Source organism: Saccopteryx bilineata, chromosome 1 (assembly GCF_036850765.1).
Source record: "Saccopteryx bilineata isolate mSacBil1 chromosome 1, mSacBil1_pri_phased_curated, whole genome shotgun sequence".
Taxonomy (NCBI): domain Eukaryota; kingdom Metazoa; phylum Chordata; class Mammalia; order Chiroptera; family Emballonuridae; genus Saccopteryx; species Saccopteryx bilineata.
The window spans coordinates 202,649,913-202,667,386 of record NC_089490.1 but is presented as its reverse complement, the minus strand read 5'-3'; the positions used below and the strand labels follow the sequence as shown (position 1 = coordinate 202,667,386).

The window sequence follows — 17,474 nt, the reverse complement described above, 5'->3', positions numbered from 1 at the left end:
ACGTAAGGAGTAGCTGACTTTTATTTGAGGTTGATGGCAATGTAATATAGGGAGATGAGAGATGAGTAAATTAGAGCGTGTTCATCAGCAAATGAGGGTGGACGGTAGAAGACTGTTTTATTTCCTGATTCTCAGTATTTCTTATACTTGTGTATTAGAAACTAGTCTTCCTTGGTTTTTACGTTTTTAATTTATACTGATCACTTTTGCTTAACCAAGACTTAATTATAAATAAATACGATTGTGAATTTAATATTATAAATTTATATGTAATAAAAGAAATCAGGTACTTTATACGATAAAACTAAATTAAAAAACACTTCTGCAGTCAGAGGATGTACACACATTGTCTGTACTCTGAGGCACACACAGACAGTGTGTTTGTTTACCAGCTGCCTTGTTGGGATAGAGAACCCTATTTGATATGTAGTTTTACATTTACTTTAGGACCAGATATTAATTTTAATAAATTTTATGGAACACAATGATATATCCAGTTACTAAATATACATACATAAAATCTTATAGCCATTTCTGTGGACTTGACCACAAAAATATGTATTTAAATATATAAAATGTCAGATTCATTTCAGAAGAGGTACATAATAATGTTTTGAGATTACCAGAGAGTTTTTTTTTCATAACTATACATTTTCTATTTTAGAACATTGAAATCCTTGGCAACTTGAAAGAATAAAACTTGAATAGAGTGTCAGTTTTTTACTTCTCTAACAATTTTTATGGAGTGATATTTAGATAAGTTTAACCTATTTTTAAGCATCAGTATCTTTATAATCCCTAATGTTTGCTTATTTTCTGTTACCTTTTTTCTGGAGAATACTAGATCGTGAAGATTTGGTGAGGAGACCATGTGTATTATGATCATGCTAAATCACAACCACTGTTTTCACTGTTGGAGTAATGAATGATTTTAAAATTTCCAGGAATACGTTCATTTTTCTTTGGTTCCTGTCCCCTGCCTTGTGGTAATGGACGTGGTCATTTTACCGGCATTTCCTGTTCTTACTGTCATCTCCATTTTCCTGTGCCTGCTCTGGCATGTAATTCTACAACTGTGTATGGTAAACTCCAAATTTTCTCTGTCTACTAGAAATCTCTGCACCTTATCTGATAAGAACTTAGCTCCTAGTTATTTGCACTTGAATCTCAAGGAAGAACACGTATATTTTCTGAGAAACTAGCCCCTCACTCTTTCATGATCCAAGATAACAGTTCCAGATGCTACCAGGACTGCTTTCTGGCCTGTTCTAGGATTAAAAATATATTTACCATTTCTTAATATGAAATTTTTCACAACTTTATATAGTTTAATTTGACTTTTGTCTTTTTTCAATGTGAGAAAAGGATTCAAAGGGTTCTTTGAAAGGTTTATCTTGGACACTGTTCATGTAAAATAGCCAACCATATGTTCAGCTTTTCAATTAAGTTTTTAATTCTTTTAGGTCACACACACAAAAGGTAAGTTATGTTAAGAAATTGTCTTACTAATTTGAGTTCATACTTGTTTACTGATTTTTATTTAATATAGATTTTTATTCACTGTGGAATTTAGTATAGTTTCACAGTATTATTTTTTTAATTTGGTTGGAGTATATTTTTAATGAACAATGTGTGTACATTTTACTGTTTTTTTTTTCACTTTTCCTATATATTTAACTTTTTTCAAAAGTAAAAGTTGGGAACATGAAAAACTAATTTGCTTTTCTTTGCATTTTCATTGGTCCTTTCATCTTGGTCTGATTTTGTGAAAAGAGTTAAAGTAGCTTTGTCATATAGTTTACGTATGAGGCGATGAAGACAAAAAAGCTGGGAATTATTATTTCTAGTTTTATTTTTTTATGATGAACAATTCCCCTTCTTGGTTCATTGTATACGTTTGTTTTCTAAGGGTTTTCGATATTATAATTAAGTTTGAGCTTTTTGAAATAACAAGTGTTACACATTTTGAAAATGATCAAGAAACAAGTAGACATAGAGGTTTTTTTAGTCAGTGGGGAAACAGGTATTTTAGATACATTAAAAGGAGAAATTCCCTGACACGTTTCGTAGTGATAACTACCTTTAATTCCTAAGATAAAGAATTAAAAGACTTGAAACGTTTCTTTCTCTGAGTTTATGCTAGAACCCGTTAGCTTCCTCTGTGTATCTTTTCTAAACAGAGATTTAAAGACGCATACTCTACTCAGAGTTCACCTTGGCCAATTCTGCTTCACCTTGGCCAGTTGTGTGGGCTTTTAAAGTCCTTTGGCAGCTATGTGTGTTTTTGTGCCGACCATAGCACTTGACATATGCTTAAGTTTAGTTTGTCATCTGGGTCAATTATGTCCAAATATTTTCCAATTGAAATTTCCTCTCTGCTTCTCTTGCTTTTGTCGGGAGTGCTACAATAGATTAATTACCCTTGGGTAGCTGGGCTGCTGCACTTTATGAACAACTGTTACTGACTCTGGAAGAAGAATGGCTAGGCCTCTGACAGGGATTTCCAGCAAGTCCTTTATTAGCTATACTGGTGACTACAATAATGTAATAAGCTTAGTGTATCCTTGGTTTTGGGGGGAGAGATTTTCTTCTGATATTTGTCTCAGAGAGGAGTTGAGTTGTACAAAATAAATCCTATTTTCCAGAAACTGTATTTTATTCAGAGCAGTGCACAATTTAAAGTAATTGCTTTTCTTCTTTTAACCAGATCCTGTATCATTCTGTTGTCAGAGGTACAAGATAATTTGAAGTTGGTAAATTTGAAGTTCATCTTTAAGCTTTTGTCTGTAGGCTCGTCTGTAAATCAAAGAGCTCCCATTCTGCAGACATTATATGGAAAACTACAGAGACACCTCGTTTACATCCCTGAAGCTTTAAGATTGGTTTCTAGGTTACAAATAAGGATAAGGATGCCTAAAGAGAGTGAAGTGACTTTTCCAAGGTCATAGAACTGAAGTTTGATCTCAGGATTTTCTGACCTAGAACCTGGGCTTTGAACCTACTGTATTATAGGATCTCTCATTATTCTCTTTCATTTCTTTTAAATAAAACTAATACCCAGGGATTTTTTCATTAATTACACTAACTTACTGGAGAAGGTTCTTCATGTAGTTTCCATAAGGCAGTTTCAGAGAAGTAGAAAGATAGATATTTCTTGGACTTAGTTTAAAAAGAATTTTGTTTCTCTAGTTCCCTGGTCGGTAAACTGCGGCTCGTGATCCACATGCGGCTCTTTGGCCCCTTGAGTGTGGCTCTTCCACAAAACACCACATGCGGGCGCTACCTCGATAAGGAATGTACCTACCTATATAGCTTAAGTTTAAAAAATTTAGCTCTCAAAAGAAATTTCAATTGTTGTACTGTTGATATTTGGCTCTGTTGACTAATGAGTTTGCGGACCACTGCTCTAGGACAAAGAAAACTGAGAAACATAGTGTCGATTTGGAGTAGGAGTTGTTTGAATTAATAAGAAAAGTTAATCAGTGCCAAATAAACAGGAACCTGACAAGTAAAGAAGAAGTGAATGGGGAAAGACTAGTGGTTGAAGAATCGCACTTAAGTGTGTGGTGGGAGGTAGGGGTGGATGTATGGGGATTCTTTGTACTGTCTGCTCAGTTCTTCTGTAAGACTTTAACTTTACCCCCCTAGCCCCCAGAAAAAAGTCTGTTAATTAAATAAGAGTTTAAAGTCAGCATCACAGACCCAGGCATATTATAGACATTCAGTGAATGTAAGTGAAGTTGACGGCTGGCCCAGGGTACTGTCCTGCACCGTGCAGTGGGGTGGGATGCAGGGAAGGAGGAGGAGGAGGAGAACCAGGGGGAAGATTGCTGTTTCCTTGGTGAGCGTGTTGGAGGAGACCCCTCCTGATTGTATCCACCCCATTCCCCCACCCACTGTCATGATAGTGGAAAGTTACCGAGAAAAGCCCTGGGAGGAAGTTGGCTGGGGAACCGGATCTGGGGCTGCCCGAGCTTGCCTGTTCACTGCTGTTCTCAGTTGAAGCTTATAAAGGTGTGTGTTGGTTCTGGCCCAAGCCCCAGACCCCAACTTTCTAAAGAATACTTTCTTTTAGAGTTTTAGTTATTTTTTCTTTCACCTTGGGTATAACTTCTAATTTAGAGACTCACCAGGAACTAGATTCAGTTTTGTGCCTTTTGTGGACCTTAACTCCTCCTTCTATAGGTTTGTTGCTATTTGGGCTTGTCTAGAGTCTTGAGAGCTTTTGAGTTTCTATTTAATTTCCTCCAGGGTTTTTCTTTCTTAACTTTAAGAATTCCCTTGACTTCTCCCAGTAATGTTGTCTAATGTGCCTCACACACTTCAACTGGCAGTTATTAGCATTGGTACTAAAGACAGATCTGTAGTTTTATTGCTGTTTAAATGGCTGCTAGGAAATAGTAACTGATTATTCTTAGGACAAATGGAATAGTTTATATGCCATTGTCAGTACCACAAAGTGTTGTAGATGTTAAATTGGATTTACTTAAATTTGGCATTATTTGTACACTGTATAAGATGACATGTTAAAGTTCAGACATCCTATATTAAAACTATCGGTTAATAAATATTTTTTAGTAGGGCTTGTATCAGTTGATAAAACAACTGTATGTAAAATATGTCTTGATATGAAAATATTCTATAACATTTGGCTAAGAGCAAAAAATTACAATAATATACAATATAATAACAAGACTTTTAGCAATTGGAATATAAGAAGACCTAGAGAGATTTAGAAAGAGAAGAATGCTTTTAGATTTCTAAGAAGTTTATAACTGAGAAAATTTTATTGGTGGATTGGTTTAATTTTTTATTCATAGATTCCAGCGGAAAGAGATTAGTTATCCTTTCAATCTCATTTTAATAGAATATAATTGGAGTTGAAATAAATATTACAATTTTGTCTGTAACACTTAAAAAATATTTGTAAATGTTTGCAATTATAACAGTAACTTGAAATTATACATTAAGTACCTTCTGTCTGACCCTGTCCATGCTAAACAAAGATGAATTCAATGACTCCTTGCTGTCTATTAGCCCATAATTTAGTGAGCGAGACACTTGACTAAACAAGTGATGCAATGAAATAGGCAACAGTCAGAATCTTGATAAATTTGTGTGTGAGAATTGAGAAACAAGGGTAGGAAGTACCCTAACTACGAAGAGTGAGCATGTGAGGGGAGAGGCAGGTGGAAGGGGGGAGCAGATACTGAATTGGGATTTAGACATGTGGAGTTTGAAGGGCCTTTAAAACAATATGGCAGACAGGTCCCAAAGGCTGTTATGAATATGGATTTGGAGTTCAAGAGAGTGGTCATTCTACAAATGAAAGTGTGGAAGTTGAGACAGTGTTTAAATTAAGGTTCTGCATCACAAATAATAAAGGAGATTGAGAGAGAGAAGAGGGTCAGGAATCTAAGGGTTTTGGTGGGCATATGTGCATGTGTACTTGATTGCTGGCTTAAATGTAGTCAGCATGGTGCCTTCACTGTAAGTTCTAAAAAAAATTGTTTTCCTTCTGAGTGAATAAATTGTGAAGAAGGTTTGTATTATACTTTATTTTTCGTTGACTTTATTGGGGTGACACTGGTCAACACAACTATACAAGTTTCAGGTGCACAATTCCATACACAGATCTGCACACTGTATAGTGTGTTCACCCCAAGTCACGTCTTTGTTCATCACCACGTACCCCTGTCTTCCCCATGCCCCCCCCTATACTGTTTTGAGAGGAACAGCTTGAGTTCCGTCCCTGACAGCCTTTGTCACTTTATAGGGTTTTTCCTTGGCCAAAGCCTGGCACTTAATGCCTGTTTTCAAACTCTTTAAAGTGCCTTTTCAAAGTGGTCTTCTGTATGTGCTGAAGCTGTTCTTTTTATTAATTTCAAGATCCTTTACTTACATTACATATATGTATTTCTATGTCATGTAAGCTTGGGTTTTTATGAGCATATTCCATAACATTTAACCATAGTTAGAACTCAGGTTAACTTGCCTTCCCTAGACATTTTAGAGATTATAAAAACTTGATTTAAATTGTAATAGCCAAAAGCAACAGGCAGGTGTCAGACACATTTAAAAAGCCATTGGGAATCCTGGAAGAAACCCAGTAGATTAAAGCGGCAAGATTGCAAGAGTATGAGGTGTAAATATTACCTTTGAATTTGTGACTGATATTGTGTAAAATAATGAAACAATAAAAGATAAGTTGGGTTTAGTTCACAGTAGATTCAACAACTGTTCAAATATTACACGTATTTATGGTATTTCAGTTGTTTTGTAAACTTGATCTCGGCCATGGAAACATGCAAATAACGCCACCCCCAACTAAGGCAACTTATGGTACTTAAGTTACTTTTCATTGTTTTTCTTGATCACCCTTATCTGTGAAGCACTGGTACCTAGACAGGGGGAGTGTGGCAGGCTACGCACCACAGCTGTTTGGTAAGTAAACTAGAAAAGAACTAACTGTCCAGGCGCATTGACCTGGTCTGTTCTGGGTACTCATGCATTACTTTTTGATGAGCAGATATAGGACACACGGACCATACTGTACGTTCCTTATTTATGGAGAATTAGACTTTGTCCTTGGTGCTTGATCTGCTCTCACAAATACCTTTGAATTTGGATTGCCAGTTAAAATCTTATGGGCCACATTTCCTGTTTTGTTTTTAAGGACCTGGCGAAAACAGAGGGCATCATAGATTTAGAATAAGTTGTAGGCAGGAACCCAGACCCTGCATTCAAGCCTTCATTTCTGCCGCCTGACTTTTCTAGGCTGGGCATTTCTCTGTCTCTTAGCTCCGTGCCCTCCGGTATTAAGTGAGCTGGGTTACACCCGGTGACTGCTTTGCCCTCTCTCTGATGACATTCTCCGAGGAGCTCTCTAATACATCTTACCTGTCCTTGTCCCCTCTGCCTCTTGGTGGTCAACCATTCGGGGCATTTTCTCTGATGGTCGGGCGCAGCAAATGGTAAGAGACTTACATCTCAGTTCTGCTGTTTACTGAGCTATGACTTGGTGCAAATTACCCAACCTTTTTACACTTCAGATTTTTTTCTGTAAAGATAGGAATACCTACCTCAGAAGAATGTTTTAAACAGTAAAGGGGAATAATAGATAACAAGCCTTTAGCAAGATTTTATATTAGCTGATGCTACTTGCTGTTTTCTTCTATGTTTAAGAATTGGATATGGCCTGACCTGTGGTGGCGCAGTGAATCAAGAGTTGACCTGCAATGTTGAGATCGCCAGTTTGAAACCCTGGGCTTGCCTGGTCAAGGCACATATGGGAGTTGATGCTTCCTGATCCCTCCTCCCCTGCTTGTTCGCTCTCTCTCTAAAATGAATACAATCTTAAAAATTAAAAAATAAAATAGTAATTTAAGAAAAATTGGATGTGTATTTGATTGCAAATGGAACAAAAAATATAACAGTCGGCCCTGGCCAGTTGGCTCAGTGGTAGAGTGTCGGCCTGGCGTGCAGGAGTCCCGGGTTCGATTCCCGACCAGGGCACACAGGAGAAGCGCCCATCTGCTTCTCCACCCCTCCCCCTCTCCTTCCTCTCTGTCCTTCTCTTCCCCTCCTGCAGCCAGAGCTCCATTGGAGCAAAGTTGGCCTGGGCACTGAGGATGGCTGTGTGGCCTCTGCCTCAGGCGCTAGAATGGCTCTGGTTGCAACAGAGCGACGCCCCAGATTGGCAGATCATTGCCCCCTGGTGGGCATGCCAGGTGGATCCTGGTTGGGTGCATGCGGGAGTCTGTCTGACTGCCTTCCCGTTTCCAACTTCGGAAAAATACAAAAAAAAAAAAAAAATACAAAAAAAAAAAAAAAAAAAAAATATATATATATATATATATATATATATATATATATATATATATCTGACAGTCCAGTTTCGGTTCCCTTAAGTTTTGCATTAGTGTTAGAATAAAGTATAGTATATATTGTTGAAACTGAATTTAATCCTTTATAACTGTGTACCAGAACACAGTGATTTTTGGCAGTTTGAACTTCAAACTCAAAATAACCTTCCTTGGTGGTACTGCCTTGACCTTATAGGATCTGGATTCATGTCACATCTCACTCTAGCTGCTGGGGTCACATTTTGCAGGTAGTATCTATCAGTGTGAAGTTCTGAACAAAATCGCACGTTCTTCAGAGGCCCTGTTGAAGTATTTTACTACTGCTGTAGCCTGCTTGTAATTATTCCAATGCAGACTTTCTTCATAGTGCTAAATTCTTAGGTTAGACTTTCAAATGGTTGAGTTTTTGTTTTTCCTCTTTTTCTTTGTTTTGTTTTTAGAGAAAGAGCATTGTTTCCTCTCAGGTTTCCGATAGCTGCCTCTGTGCAGTGCTGGAGTGATCCTTGCTAGGTGAGGCTACATGCTATGTTCCCTGTGTACACCAGAGTACCAGGTCTGTTTGCCTGTACGTCAGACATTTAACATGTATTGATCTCCTTGTTACCACTAGCAGGCTATTGGCAGTGTGTTCTCCGAGATCAGGGATGCTTGTAATTTTGTGTTTTCCGGGACTGATGGTTCGGGTCATCTTTTTTAGAGCCACAGTCTGTGGAGAAGAGTATCATCTCTAGATCCTTTAACTGCTTCCCTTCAGTTAAGCCTGATGACTAGAAAGCAGTATAAGTGCACTGAATGTATTGCCTGCTTGAAGAAATGTCTTCACTGGAGAACTATTTTACAGCACGCCCTAGACTCTATGGACATTTGCTATAAGAACAATAACAATAATACGTATAGAGTTGGCATAGTAATAATTATAAAACAAACAACAGGAACACTAGCAATTCCTTTCTGATTTATTATCAGGCCACACTGGCCTGATTGCTCACCCTAAACTGAATAAATTCTGCATAAACATTTCTTACCCCTTCCTTACTTTCTCCCCTCCAATTCCTCCCTAGCAAGAATCCATTCTTCTAATTATCTAAAGCTTATTTATTGAGTGGGCCTTGAATTTTGTAATATTGTTCAATTGCTGAACTCTTTGTTCACAGTCCCCTTTGGTTAAAAGTGTAGTTTATCGTATGTAAATGAATAGTAGCTGCTTTATTTGACTTTCATTTATATATTATGAATGGTCAGGCCTTGTTCTGCACTGTAGTGCAGGACTGTAAAAATGATCATGAGAGGTGAAAGCATGCAGAAATGGTCTTAATGACCAATGGGGAAAAGTGCAACTTTTCCATGACCTTTACAAATTTGGCAGAACATTAAGAACTGATTCTTGTTTATGAATGTGTAAGGTAGTGCATTCGACTGTATGACAGTTTTCTTGCTGGTCTTTCTGCTTCTAAACCATCTCTGCAGTCCAACCTCTCATACGTACCTTGACAGTGTAGCTCTCCGTTCTATGATCACACTACAGTTTACTCACTTTTATATTAACTTTTATATTTTTTTTAGGTTTATTTTTTGTTGTCACCATAAACAGTGGTTCAATAATATTCTTGTTTATTGAACTAGAGGTTCTTGTCATTGGTCATCTTATACATTATCAGGTACTTTGAAGTTGCTTGTTGGCCAGTTGGCACATCCGTTAATGTGTGGACTGATCATTTACATGGGACAGAGCATGAATCTTGTTCAAAATGAGGTTTGTGTGTGTTTGTAGAGTGAGAAACACACACACACACACAGCATCTGTGGGATGTGAAGTGTGTGGGAAAAGGGTATCCGTGGGAGACAGATGCTGGGAAGAACCGTGAGTTTAGTGAGAGACATTTCCACAGTTAAGAAGGACAGCTGGCGTGGACCCACTTAGAACAGCGCCTAAGAACTCATTCTGTTCTCTGCTGGTCTTCTGGATTCAACTGCTTCATCCTCACTGCCTAGCACCGTGCCTGGTAAGGGTGACAATGTGGGCGACAGGTAGACAGATGAACAAGACATTTATGGTCACAGCCTTTCCTTTGTATCAATGTTGTAGTTCTTAGAACATGAAATGGTTTTAGTTTTTGAGGCATAAATAACACCCAGTGAGAATAAGCATGCTAAAGGAACTAATTTAATTCCAAGCAGACTTTTGGGTCTCCCTTTTTTTCTTTTATGTATGTATTTGCTCTTTCCTTGAAAGATGTTCACTTGGTCACGTTACAAAGAACTGAACAGTTGTTTTCTTCTCGTGCAGGGGCCTGAATTAATGAATAAGTATGTTGGTGAGTCTGAGAGAGCTGTGAGAGAGGTGAGGAGATGACGGCGCACGGGGACCTCGGTGACTGTGTCCTCTGGACGCTCTCCATTTTGCATTGGGTTGCAGATTTTGAAATTTCCAAATCTAAATTCTAGTGGTATATTTTGTTCTTTAGGCAAATATTATCTTATTATTTAAAATTTTTGATCATCTACAACAGTGGTTTTCAACCTTTTTACATCTGGGGACCAGTGAAAACGGGAGAATTATTTCGGGTACCACTAAGGCAGAAATCACCCTGCGCATAAGTGAATTTGACTAAGGTCATTGGGTCTGTAATCCTCATATGACATCAGGATGGTTAACTCTTTTGCTGACCAGCGTGAAATTTCTGGCGGACCAGTTCGCAGACTTGCAGTTGAAAAATTAATCTACAATACTTTGTTTTTAAGCCCCATAGTATTACCACCCTTTAGTTTTTCCAAATTTTAACAGCTACCGGCATTTTATTTTTTTAAAAAGGATATGTCTATACATAGAAAGAACATGTGATCTCAGAAAGATTTAAATCTTTTAAACGAGGTAGTCCTTTAAATTGAATAAGCTTAGGATGTGAAAATGTCACTATACTCTCCTATTTTACTTCTTTACCTTTGCATGGGGATTTAGACAATGCCTTCCCCTGCCTCTGAGTTCTGAAGCCTGTGCCTGTTAGGCCACCTCTCCGTATTGCAGAAGCTACACATGCTAAGCTCGTGTAAAGTCAGGGCACTGGAGTCGGGTAACGCCAGCAGTTTGATCACAAGCTTGACTTCCCCAAGCGGAGGTGGCTGACTCACAGGGCGCCCTGTGTCCTCACAGAAGCGAAGCAAGGAAAAAACACTCAAATAGCAGTGGAGTTAACAGTCTCCACTTGTGAAATAAATGCCTGAGTATTAGAAGTTGGAACACTTTAGTTTTCAACTGAAAATTTTGTTACTTTTTGTCTTTTTTTCCTTAAAATGTAGATGATGATAATTGTATAAAACATTAATTGATAATAACAGCCTCATCATTGATTCCAATGATGTTTATTAATATTAATGTTTGGTAATTGTGTATTTTTATGGTCATGATACTTGTGATGAGAAAATGGGGGCCTAGGTTACAGGTAGCACATGCGTGGGTTTCTTTCTGCTCATGCTGACTTTTTCTAGCCCATTCCTCATGTCACCTTCATGGCTACCTGGCCAGTCTGTGATGCTGATCAGATTGACTTCGGGTCTGACCAGCCTATTTTGGCCATTTTTCTTGTCCTGGCTTTACATTAACTATTTCTTTCCCATAAAGTTCATGGATAAAGCATGTGGCTTTCCAGTTTATGGGTATTTTATATGTTAAATTATGGTTGCTTTTACACATTTATGGTTTTCCTTTTAAATGTGTGTTTATGATAGCAATTATACCTATCATATACTGAGCTCTTACTATGCATTAAGCATTGTGCATTATTTTTTATTCAATTCTTAAAATAATCTTTTTAAAAAGTTTTTGTTATTGGTTGATTGATTTTAGCAAAAGAGGAAGGGAGGAAGAGAGAGAGAGAGAGAGAGAGAGACAGGAAAGTTGACCTGTTCCTGTATATCGAACCGATACCCTCTGCTCTTGGGAACAATGCTTTGACCAATTGGGCTATCTGGCCAGGGTTAAAATAATCTTGTGAAGCTGGCATTTATCATTATCTGCATTTGATAGATACTGAAATTGAAGTTCAGAGAATTTACCCACTCAAGGTCACACAGCTACTAAAATGGTGGAGTTGGGATTTTAGATGAGACTGTCTGACTGCTTAACCACACTGCTGCCGTCAGACAGACGTCTGTGGGTGCCTGTTGTCTTTGTGCAGTGGTATCCATCTAGTACAGGTTATAGACAGAATGATCGTGGTGATTGTCTTGTACATAATAGACTCTAAACAGTCTGCAAACTAAAACCAATAACAGAGTTTTTTGGAGTTTCCTGATCTTTACTTTTCTGATCTTACTAATGTGTTGTTCTTTCCACCAGATCTTCCGCAAGGCGAGAGCAGTGGCTCCTTCCATTATTTTCTTTGATGAACTGGATGCCCTCGCGGTGGAAAGGGGCAGGTAAGCAATACACCACAGGGCTGCTGCTCACCGTCAGCATTTCTTATACCAGCGCTATCTGCTAGTACATTGGGCCTAAAAGAAAACATTTTTCAATATATGTAGTTTTTTCTCTTATACCATTAAATACTTTATGTATATAATTTCACATACAATTAAAAAAAAAAAGACACTGATATCCAACTGGGGCATTTGAATGAATTTTTAGAGTTTATTATCTATAGAGACCTCAGCACTGTCTATTAAAATTTAAGTTGTTATAAATATATGATTCAAATTATAGACAAAGCTTAATTAAGCATAATATAGTGATACAGTAGAATCTGTACATAATGCTGTTAGAGGAAATGGCACCTAGAGGCTTTTAGAATACATAAAAGATGTTATTGCACAGATTTTAGTATTCTCTGGATTAAATCTCATTTCTAGAATATAATCAGATACAATAGAGCAAAAATTAGTATTAATAGTTTGTTCCTGAACCTCAGGCAATAAAGAGAATTTCATAGTATTTTAAATATATAATCATATATATATGATTTTAGCGAGAGAAGAAGGGTGAAAGAAAACAGGAACATAGATCTGTTCCTGTATGTGCCCTGACCAGGGATCAAACCAACAACCTCTGCACCTCTGAACTATGTGGAAGTATGATTTTTTTTCCTACAATACTTAGATGTCCTTTAAGGCACATGTACAAGTACTTCATGTTGGCGTATGTTAATTTGTATGCCTTGTTCATAGCTTCTTGATGCATATAAGGATTATAAAAGCTCGCTGGTGGTAAGTTGATTACGGCAGAGGGCACCATGTGAGCCCCAGGGGCAGAGTCAGTAAGAAGCAATGCGGTGCTCCTCCTTCCTGGGTAGTCACACGGCCTCCTGGAGAAGAGAGTGAACTGGCATTAGGAAATTTCCTGAGGGAGCCTGCCCTGCCCTCCACCGCCCAGTCTGCTCTCCCCTCCCCTCTTCCCTGCCCTGCCCTGCCCTCCCCCCCCCCCGCCTGCCCCACCCTCGCCTTCCTGCCCTGCCCTCCTCCCTGCCCTGCTCTCCCCCCTGCCCTGCTTTCCCCCCCTGCCCTTCCCTCCCCCCTGCCCTGCCCTCCTCCCCCGCCTGCCCTGCCCTCCCCCCTGCCCTCCTCTCCCCCCTGCCCTGCTCTCTTCCCCTGCCTGCCCTGCCCTCCCCCCTGCCCACCCTGCCCTCCCCTTCCTGCCCTGCTCTCTTCCCCTGCCTGCCCTGCCCTCCCCCCTGCCCACCCTGCCCTCCCCTTCCTGCCCTGCTCTCCCCCTCCTGCCCTGCTCTCCCCCCCTGCCCTCCTCTCCCCCCCTGCCCTGCTCTCCCCCCTGCCCTGCTCTCCCCAGCCTGCCTGCTCCCCTGTGGATGCCTGCAGGTTCTTTTGTTTTATGAGTTCAAGTACTTGGGCTCTTTCATTACTTCTGAGCTGAGATGGCATCAAAGATGCCAATAGTTCAAGTGCAGCTTAACAACAGGAGAAGAAAAGGAAGCCAGAGCAGTTAGCTGAAGCAGTGTGACCTGCCACAGTCATATGTGACATTAGGGACATCTATTTTTAGAGCTTAAAAAGGAACAGTGTTTTTAAATATGAACCAGATGGGAGATGGAATATGTAGCAGATTCTCATAAAATGCTTTTGAAATAAAATAGTGTGAGAGACCAGATAATATACTTGGTAGAAATACCCTGTTTTTGCAGGCAATTTGGCTCAGTAGGAACTTGCTCAAGTATCAGAGATGCTAATGATTTGCAGCCTCTGGGTACCATTTCCTCTGATAGCATTCGTCATATTCTGTACTGTGTACCTCCCTCCTTCAGTGGTTCATTCACATTAAGTACAAATGAATTCTATACACTTTTGTTTGTATAGAAAATTTTGGGTCAAAAGTTATTTGACATCTTAGAAAACAAAGATGAGACTGGTAAAGCAAACGTAACACTACTGGTCCAAAGTAGACAGTTTTGATTGTACTTCAGTTGTAGTGAGTCTCATATAGTTTATTTTTTATAGCCATAAGAATCTCATAGAGTGCTATCATATATGCAGGGTTTCTTCTTCCTAATTTTGTTATGGGCCAACATTGCCCAGAAAATGACTGTTTTATCTAATTAGATTGCTATTACCTTAAAGGTAAAACAAATAAAACCTCCCCATGAATGTTGTATGTTGTTGTTCTTTAGCTGTTTAAAGAAATGGAAATGAAACAGCTACTGATGGATGCCAAAAATACACAATTTTTAAGATACTAAACCAATTTTATATATATTTTTAAAGAAATGAAAAACAGGAAAATAAAAAATTCCATAAACTGGAAGACATTTCTACATAATATTGGGCTGTAGAAGTCATTGCTTTCATTTGTTCAAGCAATAACATTTAGATCAAACCCATATCACTAGTTCAAAAATGACAGTGGATAAGAAGAATTTTTCTTCTTATCAAAGTTTCAGTTTCCAAACTTAAGATGTCTAACAAATTGAGCAGGGAACTGTCATACATACATACTAGTTAGTCCTTACTATCCTGTGCATGTTAAACAATTATTTTGACTATTTCAGGTGACTCAAATTACTCAAATTAGACATGAAATGGAGGGTTGCAGACAGCACATTGTAAATAGAACAGAGATAACTATAGTAATTGTCTAGCTTTCGAAATATTTGTCTTTCAGACAAAGAGATTTTTTTCCCCATACTTATAAAAGTGTCCAATTACAACCACTAATTTCTCTTCTTCCTGCCCATTTAAATTTCTTTGGGACTTGAAAAAATAAATCAGCCTTATATTGATTCCTCTTTATCTGCCTGACCATTTAACTTTTTTTTTTTTTTTTCATTTTTCTGAAGCTGGAAACAGGGAGAGACAGTCAGACAGACTCCCGCATGCGCCCGACCGGGATCCACCCGGCACGCCCACCAGGGGCGACGCTCTGCCCACCAGGGGGCGATGCTCTGCCCATCCTGGGCGTCGCCATATTGCGACCAGAGCCACTCTAGTGCCTGGGGCAGAGGCCAAGGAGCCATCCCCAGCGCCTGGGCCATCTTTGCTCCAATGGAGCCTTGGCTGCGGGAGGGGAAGAGAGAGACAGAGAGGAAAGTGCGGCGGAAGGGTGGAGAAGCAAATGGGCGCTTCTCCTGTGTGCCCTGGCCAGGAATCGAACCTGGGTCCTCCGCACGCTAGGCCGTATCTGCCTGACCATTTAAATCGGGTAGTCAACCTTTTTATACCCACTGCCCACTTTTGTATCTCTGTTAGTAGTAAAATTTTCTAACCGCCCACTGGTTCCACAGTAATGGTGATTATAAAGTAGGGAAGTAACTTTACTTTATAAAATTTATAAAGCAGAGTTACAGCAAGTTAAAGCATATAATAATAATTACTTACCAAGTACTTTATGTCGCTAAGTTTGGCAGAATAAATCTTTATAAAACAACTTACTATAGTTAAATCTATCTTTTTATTTATATCTATATTTTGGTTGCTCCACTACCGCCCACCATGAAAGCTGGAATGCCCACTAGGGGGCAGTAGGGACCAAGTTGACTACTACTGATAAATTGTTTTGTTTAAGATTTTTTTGTCTTCATATTGGGAGTTGGAGTATATGTAAAATTTCTTCTGCAAATTGTTTCAGTTATCTCCATAAAATTTGGGAAAATTGAAAGTGCTGTATAAAGTAGCATAGCTCTTTGGAAAACAGGTAATATGGGAAGAAGTAAGGCTCAGAAGTAGGGAAGGGATTTGAATTATACCCGACTAATTGTATGAGGTAATACTCATTTAGAAACTTTTAAGGGTTTTACAGATATAGAAAAAGCTCACAAGAAGGCCTCTGTGTTAATGCAAAGGAGGATATTATACAGGTGACAATCGGCTTAGGGACTCGGCCCCACCTCCCAGCTAGTTTATTTATTACCTTTGTCAAGGTTTGTAGGGGGAGGGGAGAGCGAGCTGGGCAGTGTTAGGCAGCAGCCCTTCCCCCAGAAATGTCTCCATATTCTCCATGTCACAGAGGACATGGCCACTGGCTGTCCTGGAGACTCCTAGAGCAGTTTCCTCTGTCACCGACCCTCTCAGTCAAGCTCATCACCGCCACTGCATGCTGGTAGTGCCAGACTTCAAGCAGACTAGAGAGGTTTGGGGCTGGGAACATAACTCTGGAACTTAGAGTCCCTGAGTGGAGAGACCCATCTTGTTAACTTAAGTAACTTCTAAATAATGTGACTCCCTGTTTTTGGAGTGACTCCCTATTGTCACCTACCTTGTTGTGGCTTTTTGCTGTATTATCTTCAGATTATAACAACAGCCATGGGAGGTGTAGGCCCTGTTCCCACCTCCACATCACAGGTGAGGCACTTTAGGCATTTAGATGTGTAAACACCTCACTCGGGTTACTTATTGCTAGTAGCAGAGCTGGGGTTTAAATTCAGGTATTTCCACTCCAGAGCAGACACTCTGGGCCACTTTTTGACTTGACTACCACACCACAGATTCCAGGATTCCAAATCTTAAGTAGTTAACTAATTTAGCTTTCAGGCTTGTAGTTAACTAACTTAGCTTTCAGGCTTATTTTCCCTTCTTTTTCCAAGTGAGAGGAAGGGAGATAGACAGATTCTTGCATGTGCCCTGACCGTGCTTTGCCCATTTGGGGCCATGCTTCCAACTGAGCTATTTTTAGCACCTCAGGCAGAGGCTCCATGGAACCCGTGTGGGGCCTATGCACTTAATCAATCAAGCCATGGCTGCAGGAGAGAGAGAGAGAGAGAGAGAGAAGGGGGAGGGGGAAGGGTAGAGAAGCAGATGGTCACTTCTCCTGTGTGCCCTGACCGGGAATTGGACCCGGGACATCTACACACCAGACCAACGCTCTTCCACTGTGCAAACTGGGCAAGGCCTAAAGCTTGTCTTTATTGTGCATTTTTTTCAGTGACTTACATTAGTAATGACCCTTTCTGTTTAACTGGACTGTTGTTAAGACTCCTTTTAAGCATTTATTTATTCATTCATTCATTTACCCGTTGACTAAATATTTACTGCAGGGGTCCCCAAACTTTTTACACGGGGCCAGGTCACTGTCCCTCAGACCATTGGAGGGCCGGACTATAAAAAAAACCCATGAACAAATCCCTATGCACACTGCACATATCTTATTTTAAAGTAAAAAAAACAAAACGGGAA

General features: G+C 39.5%; 1 protein-coding gene across 2 annotated transcripts in view; it reads left to right on the top strand.

Annotated features, from left to right (window-relative positions):
• Positions 1-17,474, top strand: part of AFG2A (AFG2 AAA ATPase homolog A) — a 275,456-nt gene that overhangs the window by 73,434 nt on the left and 184,548 nt on the right. For both annotated transcript variants that reach the window (XM_066233605.1, XM_066233616.1), the window contains exons 12-13: positions 10,153-10,206; positions 12,202-12,281. In XM_066233605.1, the coding sequence (XP_066089702.1) occupies positions 10,153-10,206; positions 12,202-12,281 (134 nt within the window). The remainder of the gene's footprint in view (positions 1-10,152; positions 10,207-12,201; positions 12,282-17,474) is intronic.